Source organism: Dromiciops gliroides, chromosome 5 (assembly GCF_019393635.1).
Source record: "Dromiciops gliroides isolate mDroGli1 chromosome 5, mDroGli1.pri, whole genome shotgun sequence".
Taxonomy (NCBI): domain Eukaryota; kingdom Metazoa; phylum Chordata; class Mammalia; order Microbiotheria; family Microbiotheriidae; genus Dromiciops; species Dromiciops gliroides.
Window position 1 is genome coordinate 36,424,528 of NC_057865.1, and position 22,384 is coordinate 36,446,911.

At 38.3% G+C, this 22,384-nt stretch overlaps 1 protein-coding gene across 16 annotated transcripts in view; it reads left to right on the forward strand.

The window, feature by feature from the left end:
* The window catches only part of TBC1D5 (TBC1 domain family member 5), a 611,040-nt gene that overhangs the window by 467,889 nt on the left and 120,767 nt on the right, over window positions 1–22,384 (forward strand). For all 16 annotated transcript variants that reach the window (XM_043966947.1, XM_043966952.1, XM_043966957.1 and 13 more), the window contains 2 exons: window positions 2,084–2,226; window positions 15,030–15,136. In XM_043966947.1, coding sequence (XP_043822882.1) covers window positions 2,084–2,226; window positions 15,030–15,136 — 250 coding nt within the window. The remainder of the gene's footprint in view (window positions 1–2,083; window positions 2,227–15,029; window positions 15,137–22,384) is intronic.

Genomic DNA, 22,384 nt, shown 5'->3' on the forward strand with positions numbered 1-22,384 from the left:
TTTTCTCATTACTTAATACTTATTTACTTCTCTGCAACATCAGTAAGTCACCAAGCATTATTAAACATCTCTTACATGTCAGGCACTTTGTTAAGAGCTGGAGATGAAAAGAAAGGCAAACATGTGGTCTCTATCCCCAAGGAGCCCCCTCTCAAATGGGGGTATATACCATATAGAGAACAGGTGGAATTGTAGATGCAGGGCAGTCCTAGACAGAAGGCACTAACAGTAGGGGTCTCAGAAAAAGCCTTCTGAAGAAGGTGTCCTTTAAACTGAGTCTTGAAGGAATCCAGAGGCAGAAGTGAAGAGAGAGAGCATTGGAGTATTTGGGGACAGCCAGTTAAGTCATGGCTTTTGGAGACGAGGTATCATGTGCAAGGAGCAGCAGGCAGACTGGACTGAAGAGCATGTGTTAGAGAAGAAAGCATTAGAAGCCTGGGAAATGAGGAAGAAAGAGCTTTAAGAACCAAACAGAGGGTTTGGTGTATGTTCTTGAAAGTCAAGTGGGGGGGGCACTAAAATTTATTGAGTAGGGAAGCAGCAGGCTCAGACTTGTACTTTGACAGCAGGATGGAGGGTGGACGGGGGCTTGGGGACACCAATCAGAAGACTATTGCAGGGAGCAGCCAGGTGGCACAGTGGATAAACCACTGGCCCTGGATTCAAGAGGACCTGAGTTCAAATCCAGCCTCAGACACTTGACACTTACTAGCTGTGTGACCCTGAGCAAGTCACTTAACCCTCATTGCCCTGAAAAAGAAGAAGACTATTGGAATAGTCTGGCCATGAAGTAACAAGGGCCTGCACCAGGGGGCGGCTGTGTGAACAGAGAGAAGGAGATATAAAGGAGATGTGTCATGGAGGTAGAAATGACAAGACTCAGTAGGTAGGATATGTGTTCGAGTGACAATGAGGAGTCAAGGATGACATCAAGCTTGATTGGTGCCCTCTGCGGCAATAAAGAAATTGGGAAGAAGGGAGGGTTGCAGAAAGATAAGGAGTTGGATGTTGGATGTTAAATTTAAGATATCTATAGGACATCCAGTTCAAGATTCCCATCAAGCATTTGCTGGCTAGCAGAGACCGCAAGTCAGAAGAGAGGCTAACGCTGAGTAATTCGATTGATAACACTCTCCTCCTCATATCTGTCTGGCCACAGAATCATCAGCCTCATCCCATTTCCATGCATGAAAGTACCACAGGCTGTCTCACTGGCTCTCTTCTCGCTCTGTATTCTCTAAATGAACTTAGAAGTTCTCATCAATTCAGCTACACTCTCTATCCTGATGACTTTCATATGTATGTGTGTGTATGTATGTATATGTTATACCTACTCCTACCCTGCCCGCCCAATACCATACATGTTCTCTGAGGGCATGAACTCATACTTTTTTTGGGTTTTGTTTTTTTTTTTTATCTTTGTATCCTCAGCATGTAACATAGGGCTTAAGCCATAATACATGTTATAATATATAATTTAATACATGCCTGTCGATTGATTAATTAATAGGTACTTAATAGATCCTTATTGGACAAAAGTGAATGAATGGCATGGCTATATTTGAAAATAAATCTATATTGGACACTAACAAAAGCAAGCATTGAAAGTCTTCTTTTATTCCTTTACAAAATAAGAATCCAGGAGTATTGTACATCAGATATCTTCAATTTAAAAATGCCGTCTTAGAGAAATATGCTTTATATGAATTTCAACTTTCAGAATCATATGAGGCAAATCAGATAAAAGATTAAAGTGTTCTGCTAGATTGTTTAATTTTTCTTATACATTTATTTACACTGAAAATGGTATTTCACCCCTCTCCTCCCTTCTCTGTTTAGTATTTTTGGAGCTGTTTGTTCTGCACATACTAATAAAATTTTTAAATTAGGGTCTATCTCTGGAATCACAAAATTAATTTGAAAGCCTAAAACTTAAAATGTATTCTCATTAAAGTATATTCTCCATTTTTTATTCTGTTAACTAGATATCATTTTTTCCTTTATCTTATTAAATCTACTAAAGCTTTGTATTGCTCTGGTAATTAAGCTTTTCTGAAGGTTTTTTTGTCTGTTTTATTTTCAGACGATGGGTCCGACTGCTTTTTGGACGAGAATTTCCTCTTCAGGACCTTCTGGTTATCTGGGATGCTTTATTTGCAGACAGCATCAATCTGGGCTTAGTGGACTATGTTTTTGTAGCTATGTTGCTATATATTCGAGATGCATGTGAGTATAAATTACCTCTTCTGCACTAGAATAAATTGGTCTCTTTTTAGTTATTATGGTTTTTTTATTCTTTTTCTTTAAATATTATCTGACTTACAAATGCTTAATTATGTGATCAAAAATTTATTGGAATTTTAGCTTAACATACTAAATATAATTTTTATTAGCCAGTGTGTATTTATTTTCAGTAGGTAGTGTTTTGAGAGATTTCGATTATTTTCTGAGCCAGGTTTCTAGAGAATACAACCTCTGGTTAAGCTCTGCTCATTACAGAGTGTTGAATCACATACACAAAAGAGAATAAGACAGACATGTACAGAGCTCCACCTTCTGACAAATAGCGAGTATCTTCTACAAAGCTGGAAAATTGTTTATAGCACTGACTTATTAACAATGAGAATTCAAGGCACTGAGACTTGGCTTTCATGCTGTTATTGTTCAGTTCGGTATATTCCCATCGCAGTAAAAGACCACGACCCTCCCCACCTCCCAAGTCAACCTTTTTTAGTCTTTGATTGCCAGGAAATCCTTTCATCTAATCTTGAACAAATCTTGTCAGTCTTTTACCTGAAAAAGTTTCAAAGTGTATTTAAAATTTCCCCCAAAGGGGTTGTTTTCTTTCTGGTAATAATCACTCAGAAAGTGAGATTTGAGAAAAAAACCTATTGATAAGAATTATAAAAGATAATATCTTGAGGAAATCAAGAAATAGACAGCTATAAGGGGAGAAAAAAAAAACTAATACAAATGTCCAGTTTCCTGGGAGAGTTCCCAGTACTAGAAAGGTAGATTGCTTGGGCCTCTGATTGACAAAGACTTGAATGCATGTCCTGCTTATGACACATACTAACCCTGTGATCTTGGGCCAGCTACTCAACTTCCCAATGCCCTCTCAGAAAGTTCACAAGATTAGTTGATCTACGTTGGTAGCAGCACTAAAGAAATCAGAGATGCGAGCTAAAAATAAAAATGTCTGATATTGACTGATTGATTGATCAGTATGCCTTGAGGAACACTAATATCAGTTAAAAATTCAAGTTAAAATATTTTTCATTCTCTAAAAATTTATTTAAATAAATTTTGATTTTTTAAAAAGTCCAGAGATCAGTACACTCTTTGTGCAAAATACATTTTGTATTGGTCTTTGAAGTTCAATAAATTCAGACTTTATCAGACTAATTAAAAGTTCATCCTATAATTCTTATTTGTCAGGAAAAACTTACTGAAGAACAAAGATATGATAACAAAATATCTCTAAAGACTCAGATCTTAACATATCCAATGTAAACCTGTCTCTCATTTAAAAAATTATATTTTTGTGAAATACGAAAAAGAAAAACAATTTGTGTCTAAGAATCTTTTTTCAGGAAGTGATTTATTGTTGGTTATTATTTTCAGAAATCTTAATGAATCAAATTTCTATTGAAATTTATTCAGGGTTTTGGAAATCTTTGACAACTTATTTGTCCTTTCTTAATTACAAACCTCATAACTGCTACATTTAATTAGTTGTCTGACTTCATGACCATTCTTTGTTTTATTCATTTATATTCCATTTGAAATAATAAATTCCTGAATAGTTCATTGATCAAAGAATTATTGAAATTTGAAACTGGAAAGAATTTGAGGGATCACTCCCCCAGTTGTTGTTGTTGTTGTCACTCCCCTATTTTTAAAGAAAAGAAAAACAGGCCCAGTGATTTTATGGGTTTTTTCTAAAGTCACACAGCCCATTGGTGGCAGAACCAGAAAGCAAATCCCCAGCTTCCTTGTTGAATGATTGCTGCAATGATACTGTTGCCTGGCGCTGAAAGGACCATGAGAGGCCATGTTCTCCACCTCTTCATTTTACAGTCTAAGGACCCCACAGGAAATGTCAGGGTTCGAGTGGAACCGAAGGCCTCAGAATCCAGAGCCATTGCTCATCTCTCGTTGCTGCCTTTTATTTTCAACGTGAGCTCTAGAGACAGGGAAGAAGCAGCACGGTGCCTCGGATGGAGCACTGGCTCCAGAGCAAAGGAGCTGGCTTCTGATCCTGCCTCTGACATTTCCTGGGTAGCCTGGAGCAAGCCCCCGACCCTCCTTCGGCCTCAGCGTCCTCTAGACTGGAGAGCTACTGAGCTCCCTTCTACCTCAAGAGGTGTGGTCCCATCAAGTTCCGGTGGTCAAACGTCATAGTAGAAGAGGTCCACGTCATGTGACAGATGCAGCCACATAGAATTCAGGAACCTATTCCCTATGAAGGTTCTCCATCATCCTGGACCTATTGGAGACCTGATGGTTTTTTTCTATTTTTTCCTTGAAGTTATAGCTAATTTTTCAGTGGTGTTAGGGGCAATAATACTGTTCAAGGAGATGAAATAATTACTAATTTAACATTATGGTAAAATATCAAAAGAGGGGCAGCTAGGTGGCACAGTGGATAGAGCACTGGCCCTGGATTCAGGAGGACCTGAGTTCAAATCCAGCCTCAGACACTTAACACCTACTAGCTGTGTGACCCTGGGCAAGTCACTTAACCCCAATTGCCTCTCACACACACACACAAATATATATATATATTCAAAAGAGCTCGGAAATCCACCTCTTTGGATTGTGGAGCCACCTGGATTTCTTCACAAGAATCCTTTGACCAGCAGCCTCATCAGATTTGTTGTAGTGGGGGAACTGATGACAGCTAGCAAGACTAGGGATAAAGATAATATCGAAGGAATATCTGTGCATATCAGATGTGTGTGTGAATATTTTTATTATGAGGTGTGATTGTACCCCATAAACACGTCAGAATAAGTATATTTTAGGAGACTTTACAATCACCAGCTGAACTTTTTAAGCAGCAAAGACTCATGAAGACTGGCTTGTAGAGGCCAGTCAGTTGGGGGGGGGGGGAGGGGAGAGTACCCAGGCCAAGACAATTGCAGGTATTTGGGAAAAGCAGAAAAGGACCAAAAATTCTTAAAATTTCTGTTGACGTAGACATCCTCAGTGTCCATTTTACTTCAGTCAGTTTCAGGCTATCCAGTTTTATAAAGTAATTACAGACAAATTGAGTCAGAGTACTGAAGAAAAAACACAGAAATCCCAGTGAAAGCCTCCTTTTCTTTTTTTTTTTTTTTTTTTTTGGGGGGCCATGGGGGTTAAGTGACTTGCCCAGGGTCACACAGCTAGTAAGTGTAAAGTGTCTAAGGCTGGATTTGAACTCAGTTACTCCTGAATCCAGGGCCGGTGCTTTATCCACTGCACCACCTAGCTGCCCCCTTCTTTTCTTTTTACTGAGTAAATTCATTTTAAAAATAATCTTTACAGTACTTGACCCTAAATCATCTTATAATTTTCACATTTCATCATTTAATTCAAGTGACCACTGAGGGAAAATATACAAAGCAACATTCTAAATCCATTTGCCACAAGTCACTTATGACTTGCTTGCCTTTTCTCAGACAGAAACAGGAAAACTTAACCATCTTTAATGTCCACGAAATATATGTATAAAATCTGGATTTGAACTCAGGTCCTCCTGAATCCAGGGCCGGTGCTTTATTCACTGTGCCACATAGCTGCCCCGACGAAATATATTTCTAATTCAGAGCTTTCTAGAGGACTAATAATTTTTCCTGGAAACTTAGATAGCATATCATTTTATAAAAGGAATAAAAAGAATGTGTAAAGAGTATTTTAGTTTAGTTTACAAAAAATGATTGAATGAAAAAGGACATGAAAGTTTTTTAAATGAGCTAGAGAAAAACGTTTAGATCATCATGAAGTGGTTAGCTGCATTGTATGTCTGTAAAATGAGTATACTGATGCTTGAGCTAATCGCCTCATAGGATGGTGGTGACAACTCCACTTTGTAAACATGAAAGTACTTTGTGATTCCACAGTCCCCTAACATTAAAATAATGCAGTTATAGAATATTAACTTTGATCCTCCTCCTGTCTTATTTAAAGTTGAGAAAAAAAAATCCCAAACTATTCATTGATACCTCCAAGGTCATAGCCAGGATTCCAAAGCTATGTATCCTTATTCTCAATCTAACTTTTTTTTCCAGTTAAGATGGATTTATTTCAATTATTTTTATATAAACCTATGAAAAATATTGGCTTTTCTAAATTTTGGGCTATATCTGGATTAAAGTCAAGTAAGTGCTTTGTTGGATTCATTATTAAAACGACATTAAACATTTATATGGCTATAGCATCTAGTGCTAAGTACTGAGGAAAAGAAGAAATTTAGATGACATTATTACAGCCTTCTTGTAGCTTAAAATCTATTAAGGAAGCAAGCTGACAGGTTTTAGGAGGCCAGATTCTATTAAAAATACCCAAGTCTCTACAATAATCATAATAATAATGTGTCCTCTCCATGATATTAAAATGATCACAGGTACACTTTTCGATGTGTTGCTTTTTTTAAAGACTACTTTCTTTGATTACAGCTGATGTTTTTAATTATACAAGTTGTACATTGAATGACATTTTACAGTAGCATATTATGTGATATGTATACTTTTATTTCACTGTTTAAATATATAAATCAAAATACTGTAAGACAGGGCAGCTAGGTGGAGCAGTGGATAAAGCACCGGCCCTGGATTCAGGAGGACCTGAGTTCAAATGTGGTCTCAGACACTTGACACTTACTAGCTGTGTGACCTTGGGCAAGTCACTTAACCCTCATTGCCCTGCAAAAAATTTAAAAAAAAATACTGTAAGACAAACAATTACTTTAACAGTTTATCAAATTAGTTAGGAATGATGGAGTGTCCATTTCATTTTTCACACTTTTTTTTTTTTTTTTTGGTAAATTGCAGAAGTTTTTTACTTGGCAGATTTGCTCATTCCTCATCATATCAGTTTGAGCTTTTAAAGCACTTTCAGCTTGTATAGCTTTTCACTGAAGTCCTCTCACCCATTTCCGTTCAAACTTTGCTCTATGGATGGATAGATGTATTCTTCTTGTTTCCTTTTTCGTTTGAAATTTTTTTCTTGAGCCTGTACCTACACTGAAGTTGTAGCTGTCTTTCTGGCATTATTTATATGGCCTACATGTAGATTCCTGTTTCTGTTCCTTCATTTTCTTGTTAAGAGCATGGATAACATCAAGTCAGTCTGTCAAAAATAAATTCATTTCAATGGCTAACTGAATTTTATTTGACTTATACAGGGAAACCTCACCCAGTCAAGTCATAAATTCTACCTAATCCTTTGTTCTTTTCTTTTGGCCACTTCTTGTTTTAAATTAAGCAGTGACACTTAATCTTCTTGATCTTTGTTGTTTTCTCTGAATTTTAGATAACAGACCATTATCAAAGATATTTGATAACAAGATATTCTCCCCACAGTATATTTTTTCTAATAGTTGCAGTTGTACTTATTTATGTAAAATATTTTAAACTTGTATATCTTGCCTTTTGTGATATAACCCATTTTCCAGATTAGGACTCTGTCTTCCTTTCCATAATTGCTAAAATTTCAACCTTTTGTCTCCATTTTTTTTTTTTGACAGAACTTTTTATATTTGGTTGTTGATCCACTTGGACTTCATCATGGGATGGTATAAGATGATGTTTTAAAATTATTTTCTATTAGATTGATTTCAAGTTTTCACAGTTCTTTCCCCCAAAAAGGATCCTTTTCCCCAATAATAGTTAAGTTCAAATTTCTCTATTTGTTTCTAGGTCTGGCACATATTGTCTGTTCAACCAACCTATTTTCTGATTTTTTCCAGTGCCAGATGGTTTTAATAATTAATGTTTTTTATGACAGATTTTAAATATGATAGCCCTTGACTATCTTTTCTTTTTTTCCACCATGCCCCTTCATATTCCTCCCCTTTTTAAATTTTGTCTAACTCTCTAAAGTATCTTTTTGGTAAGTGGATTCAGAATAGCAATCATCTTTGCAGTCATTTTAATAATATCATTTTTTTACTTTGTTGGCATAATCCAGTAGTGACCACTCAATTATTTCTCCAATTACTTTGGGGTTTTTTTGTATAAAAGTTGTTTTGTAACTCCCAAGATATTTGATTTGTTAGAAATACATGGAATTTCTCTTCCTCCTGAATTTTTTTTTTTGATGAGTCAATGAGGGCTAATGACTTGCCCAGGGTCACACAGCTAGTAAGTGTCAAGTGTCTAAGGCTGGATTTGAACTCGGGTCCTCCTGAATCCAGGGCCGGTGCTTTATCTACTGCACCACCTAGTTGCACCTTCCTCCTGAATTTTAATAAAATACCAAAAAAGTTGTTGATTTTCACAGATTTGTTGTCTATCCTGTTTACTAAAATTATTGTCCCATTTAATCTTTTCTTCTTCTCTTTGCCTGTGCTTATTTTCTTTTTATTATCTTCTTGCTATTGTTAGCATTTCTAGCACTGTGTCAAATCATAATAGATACATCAGGCATCCTTACTTCACCCCTTATCTTATTAGGAATGTACCTGTCATTACTCTTTTATATTTGATACTAGCTCTTGATTTTAGATAGATACTTTTGTTGATATAGTGAAGGTTCTTTTATTCCTTTGTGTTTGCTTTTTAAGCTGTACTATATTTTATCAGAGGTTTTATCACACTTGTTGATATAATAACAATATTTTGATTCACATAATTATGGTGATAGTTTCCCTAATGGTAAATTAGCCTTATATTCCAATATAAATAAAATTTGCTCAGCATACTAGTTTTTAAAACATATTGGAACTGTGGTCTTTTATAAATATTGCTATTTTGTTTTCTTTCACTCTCTGGTTTGGTTATCCTAATCCTTTGACAGAGCTCAGTTAATTTGGTTCTTCCTCTTATGGACAGGCTCGCCAAATTGTTTTCTCTTTCCTGGGACCTTTTACATGGAAGATATAAGGAAGAACTTTATAATTTAAACATCCTTTAAACTAGTTGATAACTTAAAATCCTGTTCTCTGTGTATAATATTGTCCAATGTTTCACATTTTTCCCCAATTCAATATTCACATTTTAGTCATGAAATTAAAGTGGTTTTACTTTGGGCATGCTTTTTGTAGCAGAAGAATGAAGTCAGGGTTTGTGGCTCACTCAGGTTCAAGCTTCACACTGAAAATTATTGTTCCATCCGTTCATGTGGGCCAAGTTCTATATGATGAACATATTTTTTAACCATGTAGGTTACTCCTCTCCTTGCTTTGAGAAATTAGCTCTAGCTATCATTTGCTCTTGCTTTAAGGTAATAACCCATTTCTCTTAGGGCCAGACCTTTTCTTAACCCTAGTTCACATCTCCTGGATATTTTATTAGATGGAGACCAACGTAGCTGCTTAACATTTTCCTTCTCTTTTCCCTTTGGAAGACTGTATAATTTAATGAGATCAGCTTTTTCCAGTGGAAAAATAGATATAGGATAGAATCTTTAATCTTTTTAAACCACTCAGGTTTTGAAAGCCTTACCTGGTGAAAATGATCTGAAATGTGACATGATTTCGGTACCCTTCCATCCCAACATTTGTTACACCTAAGCCCTTCATAACCCTCTCCCTCCCACCTAGAGACTTCTTTCATCCTCCTAACCCCCCCGCCCCCCAGTATTCTGCAGTCCGCTGATACTGGCCTCTGACCACTCCTCAAAGACCCCACACACACACACATTCAGCTTCAGGCGTGTTTTTCTCCCTGTCCTCCGTGCCTGGAGAACTTTCCCTCCTCATCTCCACCTGTGGGCTTCCTTGGGGTCTCAGCTAAAACCCCACCTTCTGTAAGAAGTCCTTCCTGACCCCTAATGCTACAGCCTCCCTCTGCTGATTAGCCCCATTTATCCTGCATGTGTCTTGTTTGCAGATTGTCTGCACATTAAGTTGTGCGAATAGAGACTCTTCTCGCCTTTCAGGGGAGGGGTATCCTCAGTGCCCAGCACATAGTAGGAGCTTAAGAAATACTGACTGACCTATTGTGCATCAGGTTCTGTGATAGGCTCTAAGGATATAAATAGTAGATGCAAAGTAGTAGATAGAAGATAATAGATATGAACATATGAAAAGTACCTCAAAGTGATTCCGTAGCAGCCTCACTTTAGATCAAGAAGGAACTTTTGAGCTCTTGTAGTCCAGCTATCTCATTTTTCAGTTGAGGAAACTGAGTCCCATGGAGGTCACACAGTAGCAAGTGGTAGAGCAGGGATTTGAACCTAAATCCTCTGTTTGGACTGTGAGAACCCCAAACAAATGAGCAGGCTGTTTCTTTTCTTTCTTTTTTTTTTTTTTTTTTGGTGAGGCAATTGGGGTTAAGTGACTTGCCCAGGGTCACACAGCTAGTAAGTGTTAAGTGTCTGAGGCCGGATCTGAACTCAGGTACTCCTGACTCCAGGGCTGGTGCTCTATCCACTGTGCCACCTAGCTGCCCTGCAGGCTGTTTCTTACATCCAATTAAACCGTTACTCCAAGAGGTTCCTTTCTTTGTAAGATCACAACAGCCCACATCAGTTCTGATTAAAGAACTTAGGAGGAAGAACATGCTCCCACCTCAGAACCATGTGAAATTATGGACTAAGATTTACTGCTCAACACCCACACACCCCAAAGTTGTGCTTATGCCAATGCCCAGTGTAGGACCAAGACACAGGACAGTGTCTTGGGAAGATCAGCTTGGGCTCAAATTCTCCCCCTTGTACCCAGTGGCTGTGTGACCTTGGGCAAGTCATTTAGCTTCTCAGCCTCAGTTCCCTCATCTGCAAAAAGGGTGCCCGTAGTACCTGCCTCAGAGGGCTATGGCGAGGGTGACATCCACTGTATAAGTGCAGTGCTTGGCAGCCCAGAAAGGACAAGTGTTCTCTGTCCTCTGGCCCTATTCTAGCTTGGAAGAATCATCGACATGTTTTGAACAAATGACGGGTGAATAGAATGATTGCCCTTTGATGAGCTACTTAGCACCACTGTAATGCAGGAGGTGTGACTGTAATGTGATGATACCAAGCTCCATAAGCCATATCCAAAAATCAGTCTCACTTTGTACTGCAGAAGGTTACAAATGCAGTGTTATTTTTTCTTAACTGATTTTGATAACACATGAAAAAAATTGTTTTAGCCCTACTTGGTCAACAGTGAGCCAACGGATAGACACACATGTTGATCTTCTTTGTGACTGACACACCTCCATGAGTTGGGCTATGCTGTTTGAGGTGAATCACCTTGCTCACTAAAGTACAATGGGTAACTCACACTCCCATAGCCCGGTAAGGTTTCCTAAGTACTTGAGTCACCACAGTGAGGTGGCATGAGTCCTGTTTGTCCCATGTTACAGACAGAGCTTCTGAGCCTCAGAGGAAAGATGTCATTAGTCAGCTGGAAGTACCAGAGCATTGCCACACCCTCTGTTCTTTGCTCCTTCACCCCTCTCACCATCTATCCATCAGATAGTTCTTTATCTCCTTCCTCCTTCAGTATCTTTATCTTCCCACCACTTCCTCTTACCTCATGCTTTCCCTCTCTCTTCATACTCCTTTTCCCATTCTCATTGCCATTCCATGCTCTTTCCTCTGCACCTCCTTACGTGGAACAGAACCGATCCAAAGCCATAGTTCCTCTCACTGGGCAGAACCAGCCCCAGTGCCAGGACAAATGTATTAGCATCTTCCAAATTCTGCCTGCATAGTTTACTTCCAGACTGACATCAGCCAGCCAGCAGAGAAAAATCCTTAGGGGATGGTAAGAAAAAGGAGGGCAAATGGAGAGCAAGTGGAGGCCTGTGGCTGGGCAGTTGCCCAGCAGCTCCTCTGTGTGGGCTCCTGGTCGTTTCATTGGGACATCCTTGGTAGAGTTTACACTTGTGCTCCAGAGTGTGGTTGTCCCATCATCCTCCTTTGCAACCTTATGGCAGTGCTGTGACCATAGGTGTGTAGAGGGTAATATACTAAGTGTGCCCCGGGCCATCCCTGTGTGCCAGTGACCCCGGAGCAGCTCACCCAGGCCCCTGCGCTGGTGTGGGCACTACAGATACTGTTTCCTGCTTCCTCTTGACATTTACTTCCCAGAGGATCTGGAGAAGGACCAAAGGAGGCATTGTTGGGGCCTTGGTCATTCTGACCTTTCCATTCTCTCTGTGGCACTGCTACCTCACCTGTTTTAGTGGGGCCTCCTTCTTGGCAGGGCCAGTCGGGCTCTCTCCCCCTCACCCCTTTTTAGTCGCTCAGCTCCCAGTGGGGAAAAAGTCAAATAGCCATCTTTCCCCCTCCTCTGGCCACTTTGTTTTCCTGGGCTTTTTGCCGTGGTAAGTCAATTGTCCTGAGGCTCTGGCTAATCTGGGCAAGAAAGAAAAGAAGTTTAAATTGCAAAAGGATGTTCCTCCAGTCCTTAAACCCCACCACTGGTACTTGATGGCCGAATGCAGAGCTATGGAGAACAGGGTCCACTTGGAAAGATTGTGTTTTTTTAGCCAACAAGATAAGGGTGAAAATATTGCCTTAGGTTTTAAGGGAAGACGTGATTTAAAGAATCCCTTTGTAAAGGTTTTATTTTGCGACTGAGAGGAGAATGGTATTTCCTAGCTAAAAAGAACCAGGCAGCCTTGGTTTCAGATCTGGAAGATGAAACTTGACATACTTCTGTGACGGTCTCAGTTTGTTTAGTACAACAGGTTCTAAAAAAATAAACACAGGCAGGACCTGTTGGAGACTTAGTGTTGATGATAGCGTTTATCTGGCCTGCTTTTAGAAGGGAATCCAGGCGGCTGATTAATAAACACTAAGAGAAGAGAGCTATCACAACAGTAACCGGTGACAAAAACTCCTAAGGACTTGGTGTTTCAAAGGTGTCAGGCTATTTGGTCAAAAAAAAGAAAAGAAACACTAATGTGTGAAGAAGGATGTGACTGTATTTTCTACTTCTTTCTGAAAGGTCAAAGATGAATGAAGGTTCTCTTGCCTTCGTACCCGATTCATTTCTTCTCCACTCTCTCCCCTATCCCACTTAACATTGTCGTTGTATGTTAGACTGTTTTGTATTGATGAGAGTTCAAATAATTAACATTCAAAACACTTTGAAATAAGTAAATACATATATATATTCACGCACATGGTAGGTTCTCAATTATTATTTCAGGTCTGACCAATCTAAATAGATTATATTGATCCACATTTCCACTGAGATATTTTAAGTAGCTATCATTCACAGGCCTACTTTGCAGGGTTTTTTCTTCATTCAGTTTATTCAGTCTTACATGGCTAAAAAATAGATGACTTAAGCCACATTACTAAAATAGCTGGTTAGATCTGACCAGTTTCTAATTTTGAACCGCTGAACAGTTTTTAAAAAGTAATTTTCTGATTTATGAGTTTGATTGTTTCTGGTGTGTGTGTGTGTGTGTGTGTGTGTGTGTATAAGTATATTTGGTGCATCATAATAGCTATATAAGAAAAGGGTGAGTGAGAACCCTTTTACCATTCTTAGTGTGCAAGCATTGTGACTTTGGGAGTGGGGGAGGGGAAATTGGGTATCAGAATACGAAGAAGAAAAACAAAAGAATGAGAAAAGAAAACGCCGAACAGATAAAGAAGGAGTAGGATAAGTGAGTGCTTTACAAATGAAAGCAGATGTATGAAATTACAAGCTGTCGGATCAGCAACGGAAGTGAAGATGATAAAGTGGTTCCCTGCACAGATTATAATTATTCATTTTGCCCAGTCCTGCATCCTTTCCCCATAATCCTCATGGGGGAGGGTGAAAGAAGGTACAGCAAGAGATGATGCTTCCAACGTGAGAGGGAAGGCAGAGAATCCAGAATTTCTCCATAGCTATAAGACAGTTAGGGCTGATCCTCCTGACTTGCCGTTATTTTCTGTGCCTTCAGAGACATTTTTTCAGCTCACCATCCTGATTGATGAAAAGGATTGGGTTGTAACAAAAGTAACGTAAAGTTTCTATACATTTAGTATTGTTGGAGACAGCCTATATGGTACATAAAACCAGCATCACTAATAGGCTCTGCTTTGACAGCCGTAGCAGATGGACGGCCTGAATTTAGACGGTGCTGAAGAAATGGAGTCGTTTACAGAGACCTGCCTAAAAAGATGTGTTTAATAATTGCACTCATAATTAGGTTGGTTTTAACTGAAATGACAGTCTCATAGGCAGTTAGACTTAAAAGGTAACTGTTACTACATTCACATTCTGGAAGTGTCACATAGGTATTCACTTAAATCTCCTGTTTACCAGGAACAAAACACATATATTTGAGACATTTGAAGAGGTCCGTGTTGTCGTGGGTTTAAGTAAGAGTCTGTAAGTAGCAAAACTAGAGACACAAAGCACAAAAGTCCAGGAAGAGCAACAATCTATGTCTATTTTATAGTTTGATATGTGTACATATATGCCTGCCATACCCTAAAAATGATATCGGTAGCCATTAATATAACTAAAGAGTGTTTAAAAACTGTATCATCGGGTCAAAGTGATACTTGAATATGTAAGGGCCTGGGAAAGGGGCCTGACCTTTGGTTTCCTTGGTATCTCCCAATGTAGCTCTGCACCCTCTTTGCAGCATACAGCCTTAGCAAGGTGCCCAGAGCACAAAGGCCCAGTGACTCACCTAGGGTCACACAGACTCTATGAGTCAGAGACATGACTTGAACCCAGGTCTTCCTAGCTCCTTCCTGTTACCCCCAAACCTAATCACTGAGTCCTTTTATCAGCTAAAAAAGAACACCAAATGATCTGTGCAGATTGCTTTTGTTTTCTTTAACTCTGAGAAGTCTGATCTTATCAATTCAATGATATCAAAAAAAGAAAAACTTTAACTGGGATCTATTCAATTGGTCTTACCTCTTTGCCTTTTTTTTAGTGATCTCCAGTAACTATCAGACCTGCCTGGGACTTCTTATGCATTACCCACCAATCAGGGATGTACATTCACTTATCCTCAGGGCTCTGTTCCTTCGAGACCCAAAGGTAAGTCTTCTAGTTAAGAAACTTATGTTATTGACTTGATGGGGGGACCCTCATTTTCACATAATATAAAGAATTCATATAAAGTTTACTCCTGAGTTGATGATAAGCAAACCAAAAAGAGAAACCGTCGCTGACTTCAGAGACCAAAGATGCTGCAATTAATTATATTGAAGGGTGTCGTGTGAAACGGAAGAATAAGTCTCCCATCCTCCAAAGGGCCTGGTTGTGCCATTGTGCAGTGCTGCTAAGTCAAACAGATCGTTCACAACGACCTCCCCACACAGCCACATCTCATCTTTGGCGTCCCTCACAGGGGACCATGTGCCAAAGTAGAGCCTGGAGGCCAATAGGAAGACCAACAAACTCTATCCAGAAAACAGACCATCGCTCACCATTCTCATTTACTCGATACTCAAACCCTGAATTTATTTAATCCAGAGACTGTGCTTTTCTAAATCTTAGAGTTAGCAGGATTTCAGATGGATATTTAAACAGGCTCCAAAGCAGATTTGCCCTATGAAAGATGAGAGCATTGCACAGAAATTTTCTTTACACTTCATAGAAAAAGTGTGCACTTTTACAACTAATGTTATATTTCTTGAAAATAAGAACATTTAATGATCTTAAAAAAAAAATCTGTGAATCCTTGCTGCTTTTGAGCCAAACAAAAATATTGGATGAAGTGAGAGAGAAAGAGAGAGTGCTCAGAAATGAATATAAGGATGCCAGGCATTGGGTGATAATCGCAGCCTTTGGATCTTTGGCAGACCCCCCAAAACAGTTGTGCTGGCAGCTTTAGAATTGTCTTTGAGTCAGTCTGTCGGTTGGTTATGCTGCCAAAGCTCTCTCTGAGCCTCCCCTGGCCTCGAAGTTCAGTGCCCTTTAGAATCTGAAAGATTGCTTCACTTTCATCACTCGCCGACTCCTGTCCTTGCCTCGATCCTCCATCCATTCTTTTATGGATTCAAAAATATTGTCTCCTCACACCTAGAGCGATTTTCTTCAGAAATATGTATTTTTGCATCATTTCTTTTACACACTGAAATTTCTTTGGGCATCAGAAATATAATCTATCATTTCTCTGATATATAAGAAGTACATGTAGTTTTTGAAAGATTTAGGTGGTGGCCTATGAAATCAGTCCCAAATTTATATTCTCGTATGTATTTTGGTTATAGACAACAAGATTAAAAGATATTTCCATAAGGAGAATAAAGGCAGAGGAGAGACTCAGTGCTAAACCACCAAATTAGAAATCCTACCTGGGTATTTTTTTTTTTATTTAATCCAGGACAGGGAAAAAAGGGTGTCTTAGCCACAACCATCTCTCTTTGTAATTTGTTCCCTAGAATAACGGAGTTCTGCTTCCCATGAATCACCCACATTGGAGGAGGATCCTGGGCGGGTCCGTCAGTGTTATTAGTGAATCCAGGTGCTTTTTCATGTTTCTGTGGCTGTGATTGAATACTTTTCACGTGCACAGAAGACCTGTACATACTATGACAGGGGACGATAGTATGAAATGTAAAGGAAGTAACTGAACAAAGTACAATCAAATCGTTCTTTAACGGGGGGGGGGGGGGGGGGGGGGGGGGGGGGGGGGGCAGAATTCACCCTGTTAACAAAGAGAATTCCTTCATTCAAAATGCACAGGAGTATTGCAGAGTAAAAGACCTGAAGCACTGAAGTCAAAGCCTAATCATAAGCTTTGAGGAAGGTCCAGGGAATTAGGTAAGAGGAGACAGATTCAAATGGTTCTCTGAGAATCAGTCCATTGCATGACATCCATGAAACACTTGGTGTGACAGTGACAGAAATAAAAACAGCCAAACCAGGCAATGAGATGGAGACCCAAAAGAAGCTTAGACGCCAAGGGAGGCACTTGGTTTCCCTGCCTGGATTAGGAACATAACCCATTGCAAAGAGAAAAAAAAAAAAAAAGCAAATGGAGTCCTTCAGGCTCATAACATCCCCAGGAAGGGATAAGTTGTCCATTTGTTTTTAAATATAATCATTCTTAGTAGGATCAATGTGCTGGTGAAATCCGTCCATCTCTGCAGAGTGTATTCTAGTACTGGTTAAGTTTAATTTATAGGAAAACACAAGGAAAAAAGGGTCATTTAGCTGAAAAAATAATAACTGCCTGGGAAACATGTGCTATTATTTCACTGTTGTACAGAAAAGGAAACTGAGGCCGGTATCAGTTAAGCGACCTTCCCAGAGTCCCATAGCTAGTGTCTGAGTCCAGATTTTAACTCAGATTTTTTGACTCCAGGCCCATTGTGCTATCCACTATGTTACCTGGCTGCCCAGAAGTGGTATTTTGTTTCCATTTTTAGTAATTACTAATTTCAAATGACTTATTATAGACCATTAGACTGAAAAAACTTCATGTTTTCTTCCCACAGAAGGCATCTATATATAAGTGAAACTACAAAAAGGAAGATTAAGATCAGTTACACAAATCCCCCATCAATGAATTATTTAAAAGATGAGTTTTGAGAGGGGAGAGAGGGAAGAAGGGATAAAAAAAATGGAATCTAAAACTATAAACAAAAATGTTTATTACTTTTAAAAAATTTAAATTTTTTTTAAAAATAAAAGATGAGATTTAATGTATGAAACTACTACCTCCACACCAGGTACAGGTGTGAGTCAAGATAATAGCATTTTGCCTTGTAACCACTGGAAGACACTGATAAATTGAGAACATGTGAGTTTTTAAAATATATAGGGTATTTTTAATTGGTTTTAATTTATTTTTGAGCAGAAATTTGCCAGTTATTTGGCAAATTATTTATTATTATTATTATTATTATTACTTATTTAAACAAATTAAAATTAGTAGTGTTTATCGACTTCAGTCAGAGCAATCACATATTTCTCTGGCCTGCCCACAAACTTCACAGAATCTTAAAATTGAACTAGGTCTTGGCAACCGTCTATTATTCCAACCTGTGTGAGGAAGTTGGGTGGCACAGGGAATAAAGCACGAGGCCTGGAGTCAGGACTGAGTCAAGTCCAGACTGAGACACTCAGTAGAACTGTGACCCTGGGCAGGCTACTTAATAGCTGTTTACCTCAGTATCCTCAACTATAAAATGAGAGTAATAACACCACCTATCTCGCAAGGTTTCATGACAATCAAATGAGATATTTGTAAAGCTCTTAGCGCAGACCTGGCACATAGTAGGTGCTTTGTAAATGTTTATTCTCCTCCTTTCCCCTATGCCCTATACCTCTAAAACTTCCCTGACAAGTCCTTTCCTTGAGGACCTCCAGCAAGAGGGTTTCTTCTTGAAACCGTTTCTGAACACACAATCTGAATTGTCAGGTTTTCTTTCTATTGAGACGAAACAGAGTTTGTCACTGGAAGAGAGAGGATGAGGCATCCACAAGCATGCCAGTCCTCATGTGACATCTAGAAGCCCTTGATCACTTTGGTTCCCCTCTTGAAGGTGGGCTCTGTTTGTGTCATGGCCCTCCCAAAGTGTACCCAGAACATATCGTGCCATTCCAGATGTGTCCGAGCAGGTCGGAGCACAGCAGCCAGAGAATGCCCTTCTTGCCCTGGACACTCTGCAGCCCACGTCCTCATTAGGTTCTTGGCTGCCTTATCAAGTTCTTGTCTCCTGTTGAGCTTGCAGCTGGTGTTGAACCATAATGTACTATAACATGATTTGAAATTAAAATATTCCTTGATATACTTTAGTAAAACTGGTCAAAATTAATTAACTCTTTTGAAAGTCATCATGTAACTGACAAACAAGGAATGCCAGAGGGTATGGATGAAAGTTTAAAATAATAGTCTATCAAAAAAAGCAGTAGGACCTGGAAATACTCTAAGGTGTATTTGAGGCTAGAAAGGTGGGGCTTCCTACAACAGTCTGCCAGAACTGTCCAAGCAACCTAAGGCAGATTAATCGAGTAGCATCGGCAAAGGACTTGGGTGTCTCCTCAGGGCAGTGAGAGTTCTTGGAAGCATGGACAAGGTGGCAAAAGGAAGAAATATGCCTCTTGATAGCTTGGTAGGAAAGCAGAAATACTGAAACTTTAAGAAATACTGTTTTACCAATTAATCTAACATTTTCTGTACTTAATGAACTGGACTAATATCACTCATCCTAGGGGGCAGGGACCACCAAGGGTTCACTGAAGAATAAAAGACACATGGCACGTCCTGCTACCAAATTAAGTTTCTAACATTCCCATCTTCTGTTTGTCTTCCCGTCTTGTTTCTTCTCGTCTTTCCATTTTTATCTCTCTACCTTTTGCCTCTTCCAGTTCTTAATTGCCTGATAGTGTATTGTAGGTAAGAAACTAATCATTTCTGAAATACTTTAGACAGAGGAAAGAAGTTACTCTTACTCCTTCCTTTTCTCACCATAGAGTATGAAAATATTGTCTCCTTATTTTTGTTGTTTAGTGGGTGTAGGGATGAGATGGGTAAGAGAGAGAAAATATGTGAAATGTAGGCTGTGCTGAAGCCCTTAGAGTAAATCATAAGATAAAAGGCATTGGAACCACTGCACAAAATATTTGTAACAACCTGCATGGTTAAAATCTTCGAAGCACCATGGAATCCCTGTATAGACTATCAATGCATACAGTTGAATATGGAACAAGAGACACACATTTACCCATGTGCTCAAAGATAGTAATATGTTGTTTTAGCCTTGGAATTAGAGGGGGGAAATTCTATTAGAGATTGAACCACAGGAATCAGAAATTCTGAACCTTGATAATTGGGATTCTGCTAGCAAGATTTTATATTTGAAAAGAAAAATATTTGTGCCTATGGTAAAAATAATGAATGGAATTTCATATACTTAGGCAGTGTGAGTACTGTTTGAGGTTTATGAAAATCTATTCTGTGTAAAGAGATGGGATAGCAAATACTACTGTATGAAAAATTGTTACAGACCCTCATATCCCATATATTATAAATATGGTTTGTAGGCTTCTCTTGTCAGCTTCCTGTCCTAATTGTCTCATTTTCTTTCCTTTGGTCATATCACTAGCGCAGAATAGATTTGCAGCCAGAATCTCTTGGTTAAACTAGGGGGAGAGGAGGGCCAGCCGAAAAATATGAAGTGATTAAAAACCAGAGTTCTAACCAGAGTTGTTCAAATAAAAGAAATTTTAAAACCCAATTAGAAACAAAAGTCATAGAAAATGTGAACATATTGTGTTCCTTAAATAACCAGATGTTCCTTCTCTCCTGAAGGCAGTAAGGGCTAGGAATAAAAGGTTTAAAACTATTGTTTTAAGTTAACTGTGAATTTTGCAAATCTGTTTTTACCCTTTAGCAAATAAAATTCTAATACAGCAACATAAGCAAAGTAATTTTCATCATTGGGCGTTCTTATTTGTATGTTGTTGTGTGTGTTGAAGTGTTAACCTTATCACAATGACTTATTACAAATGAAATACAGTACATAAAAAATTACCATTGTAGATTGCACGTTAGGAACTTGCCAGCTCTCCTTTGTCAGTCTCTGAGACTCGAATGTTTCTCAAGAAATATACCTCCTAAGTTTTTAAGCAGCCCTTTCACTGGGGCATGTTACTGTTTGCCGAGGAAACTGGTTAGAAAGAAGGCAGTTTAATTTCACAGAGCCATTCACGTACTTAGAAACTGGCTATAAAAATATGTAACGTGCACTGTTCTTGTACTTGTCCAATTCAAATTGGGCCTCCACGTTGGAGATAATAGTAAGTTTCTTTTCTTTATCTGAATTCTGAAGTGTCAGATTTTAATAGAGTAATTCAATTTAACACTTATAATGCAAAAATGAGAATTTTTTTACATTCATCTATACATATATATATATTATATATGTATAAGTAATCTAATATGTATAGAATAGACATAAATGGAAATGCACATGACAGCATCAGTAGCATTGGGTGACTTCAGCAAAATGGGTCTTTTACAGAAATTAGTGCTTCAGTAGCTAAGTGTTCCAGGAATTGAGACTTCAAGCGCCCATGGTCAGAGGAAATTTTATTCCTACTTTTAACTCAGTATTATCTAAGTGATCTCCCACCTCCACACCGAAATACATAGATGCCTGGCTGTTTGAACAGTGTGTAGAGAATGTCAATTTAATGTTCTTTTCATGATGCTGCTTTACATGCCAGATACTTCTAAGGTAGCTTTACATGCCTGAAAGACTGGCCACTTAGTCAGTCTGTTGGCCCACAGGCTTCTTTTTCCTTCTGTTCCTCTTCCCCCGCCCCCTCCCCCCATCACCCTCATTAAATTGGTTTCTAATTCCTCTTTGGTTGAACATAGTACCAAAGATCTGGAAATTTTCTTTGAAAACTAGCATTATGAAGATTTCTTGTGGTTGTACTCTCTTTGTTAGACTGATCTCATAACTAAGAAATGAGGGGAAAATAGTTCTTGATATTGCTGCTAATGTTACCATTTTTAAAGCATCAGATTACTTGTAACTCATAAGAACTTTATTTCATAAATATTTTGGTTTTTATAAATAATCAAATGTTTTTACATCTAAACAAAGCACATGTTTTGATTACAGATAAATACCCAAGAAAGTTTTGTTTATGAATTCATCCAACTTTTCAAAATTGCATAGATTAACAGCAATAATATGAAAAATGCAAATTGAATTAAATGTTTATTTTTTTATTCAGCATATCTTTCATTAAGAAGTATGACTGTGTATTTCTCTACCCCCCAATTTATGGTATAACAAGTCAAATTTTATATATATATTGCCAGAAATATTGTGTTCAATCAGACCAGATTGATTTCAGTAAGGTAATGAAATATTCTTTAAATTATAATCCTAGTTAAAAGTTAATATTCTTTTCTTCCTCAGGCATCTATATTACCTAGCGGCTTAAATGGCTATATTAAAAACATAAGAAAATCAAAGTTTAAGAACTTCCAATGGGGAAGTTCTATACTGCTTTAAACCTGAGTCTCTTATAGCATGTGAGATACTTAAAGAGACAAGCATTCTAACAGTTCATTTCAGTAGACAGTTCTTGAGGACCTACTATGTGTTGAGAACTGTGGAAGCTGTTGGCAATACAGAGAAAAAAAATGAAACAGTTCTCTCAGAATAAAAACAATGTCTATTTAAGGTAGGTCCCTAGTTTTTTTTAGTTGAAGGTCACATTCCATGATAGTAAACTCTACAGATTGTAGTGACATATGACTGTTGAATGTGGTTTGAGATAAATAGACTATGGCTAAGGACTTGGAAATCTTTT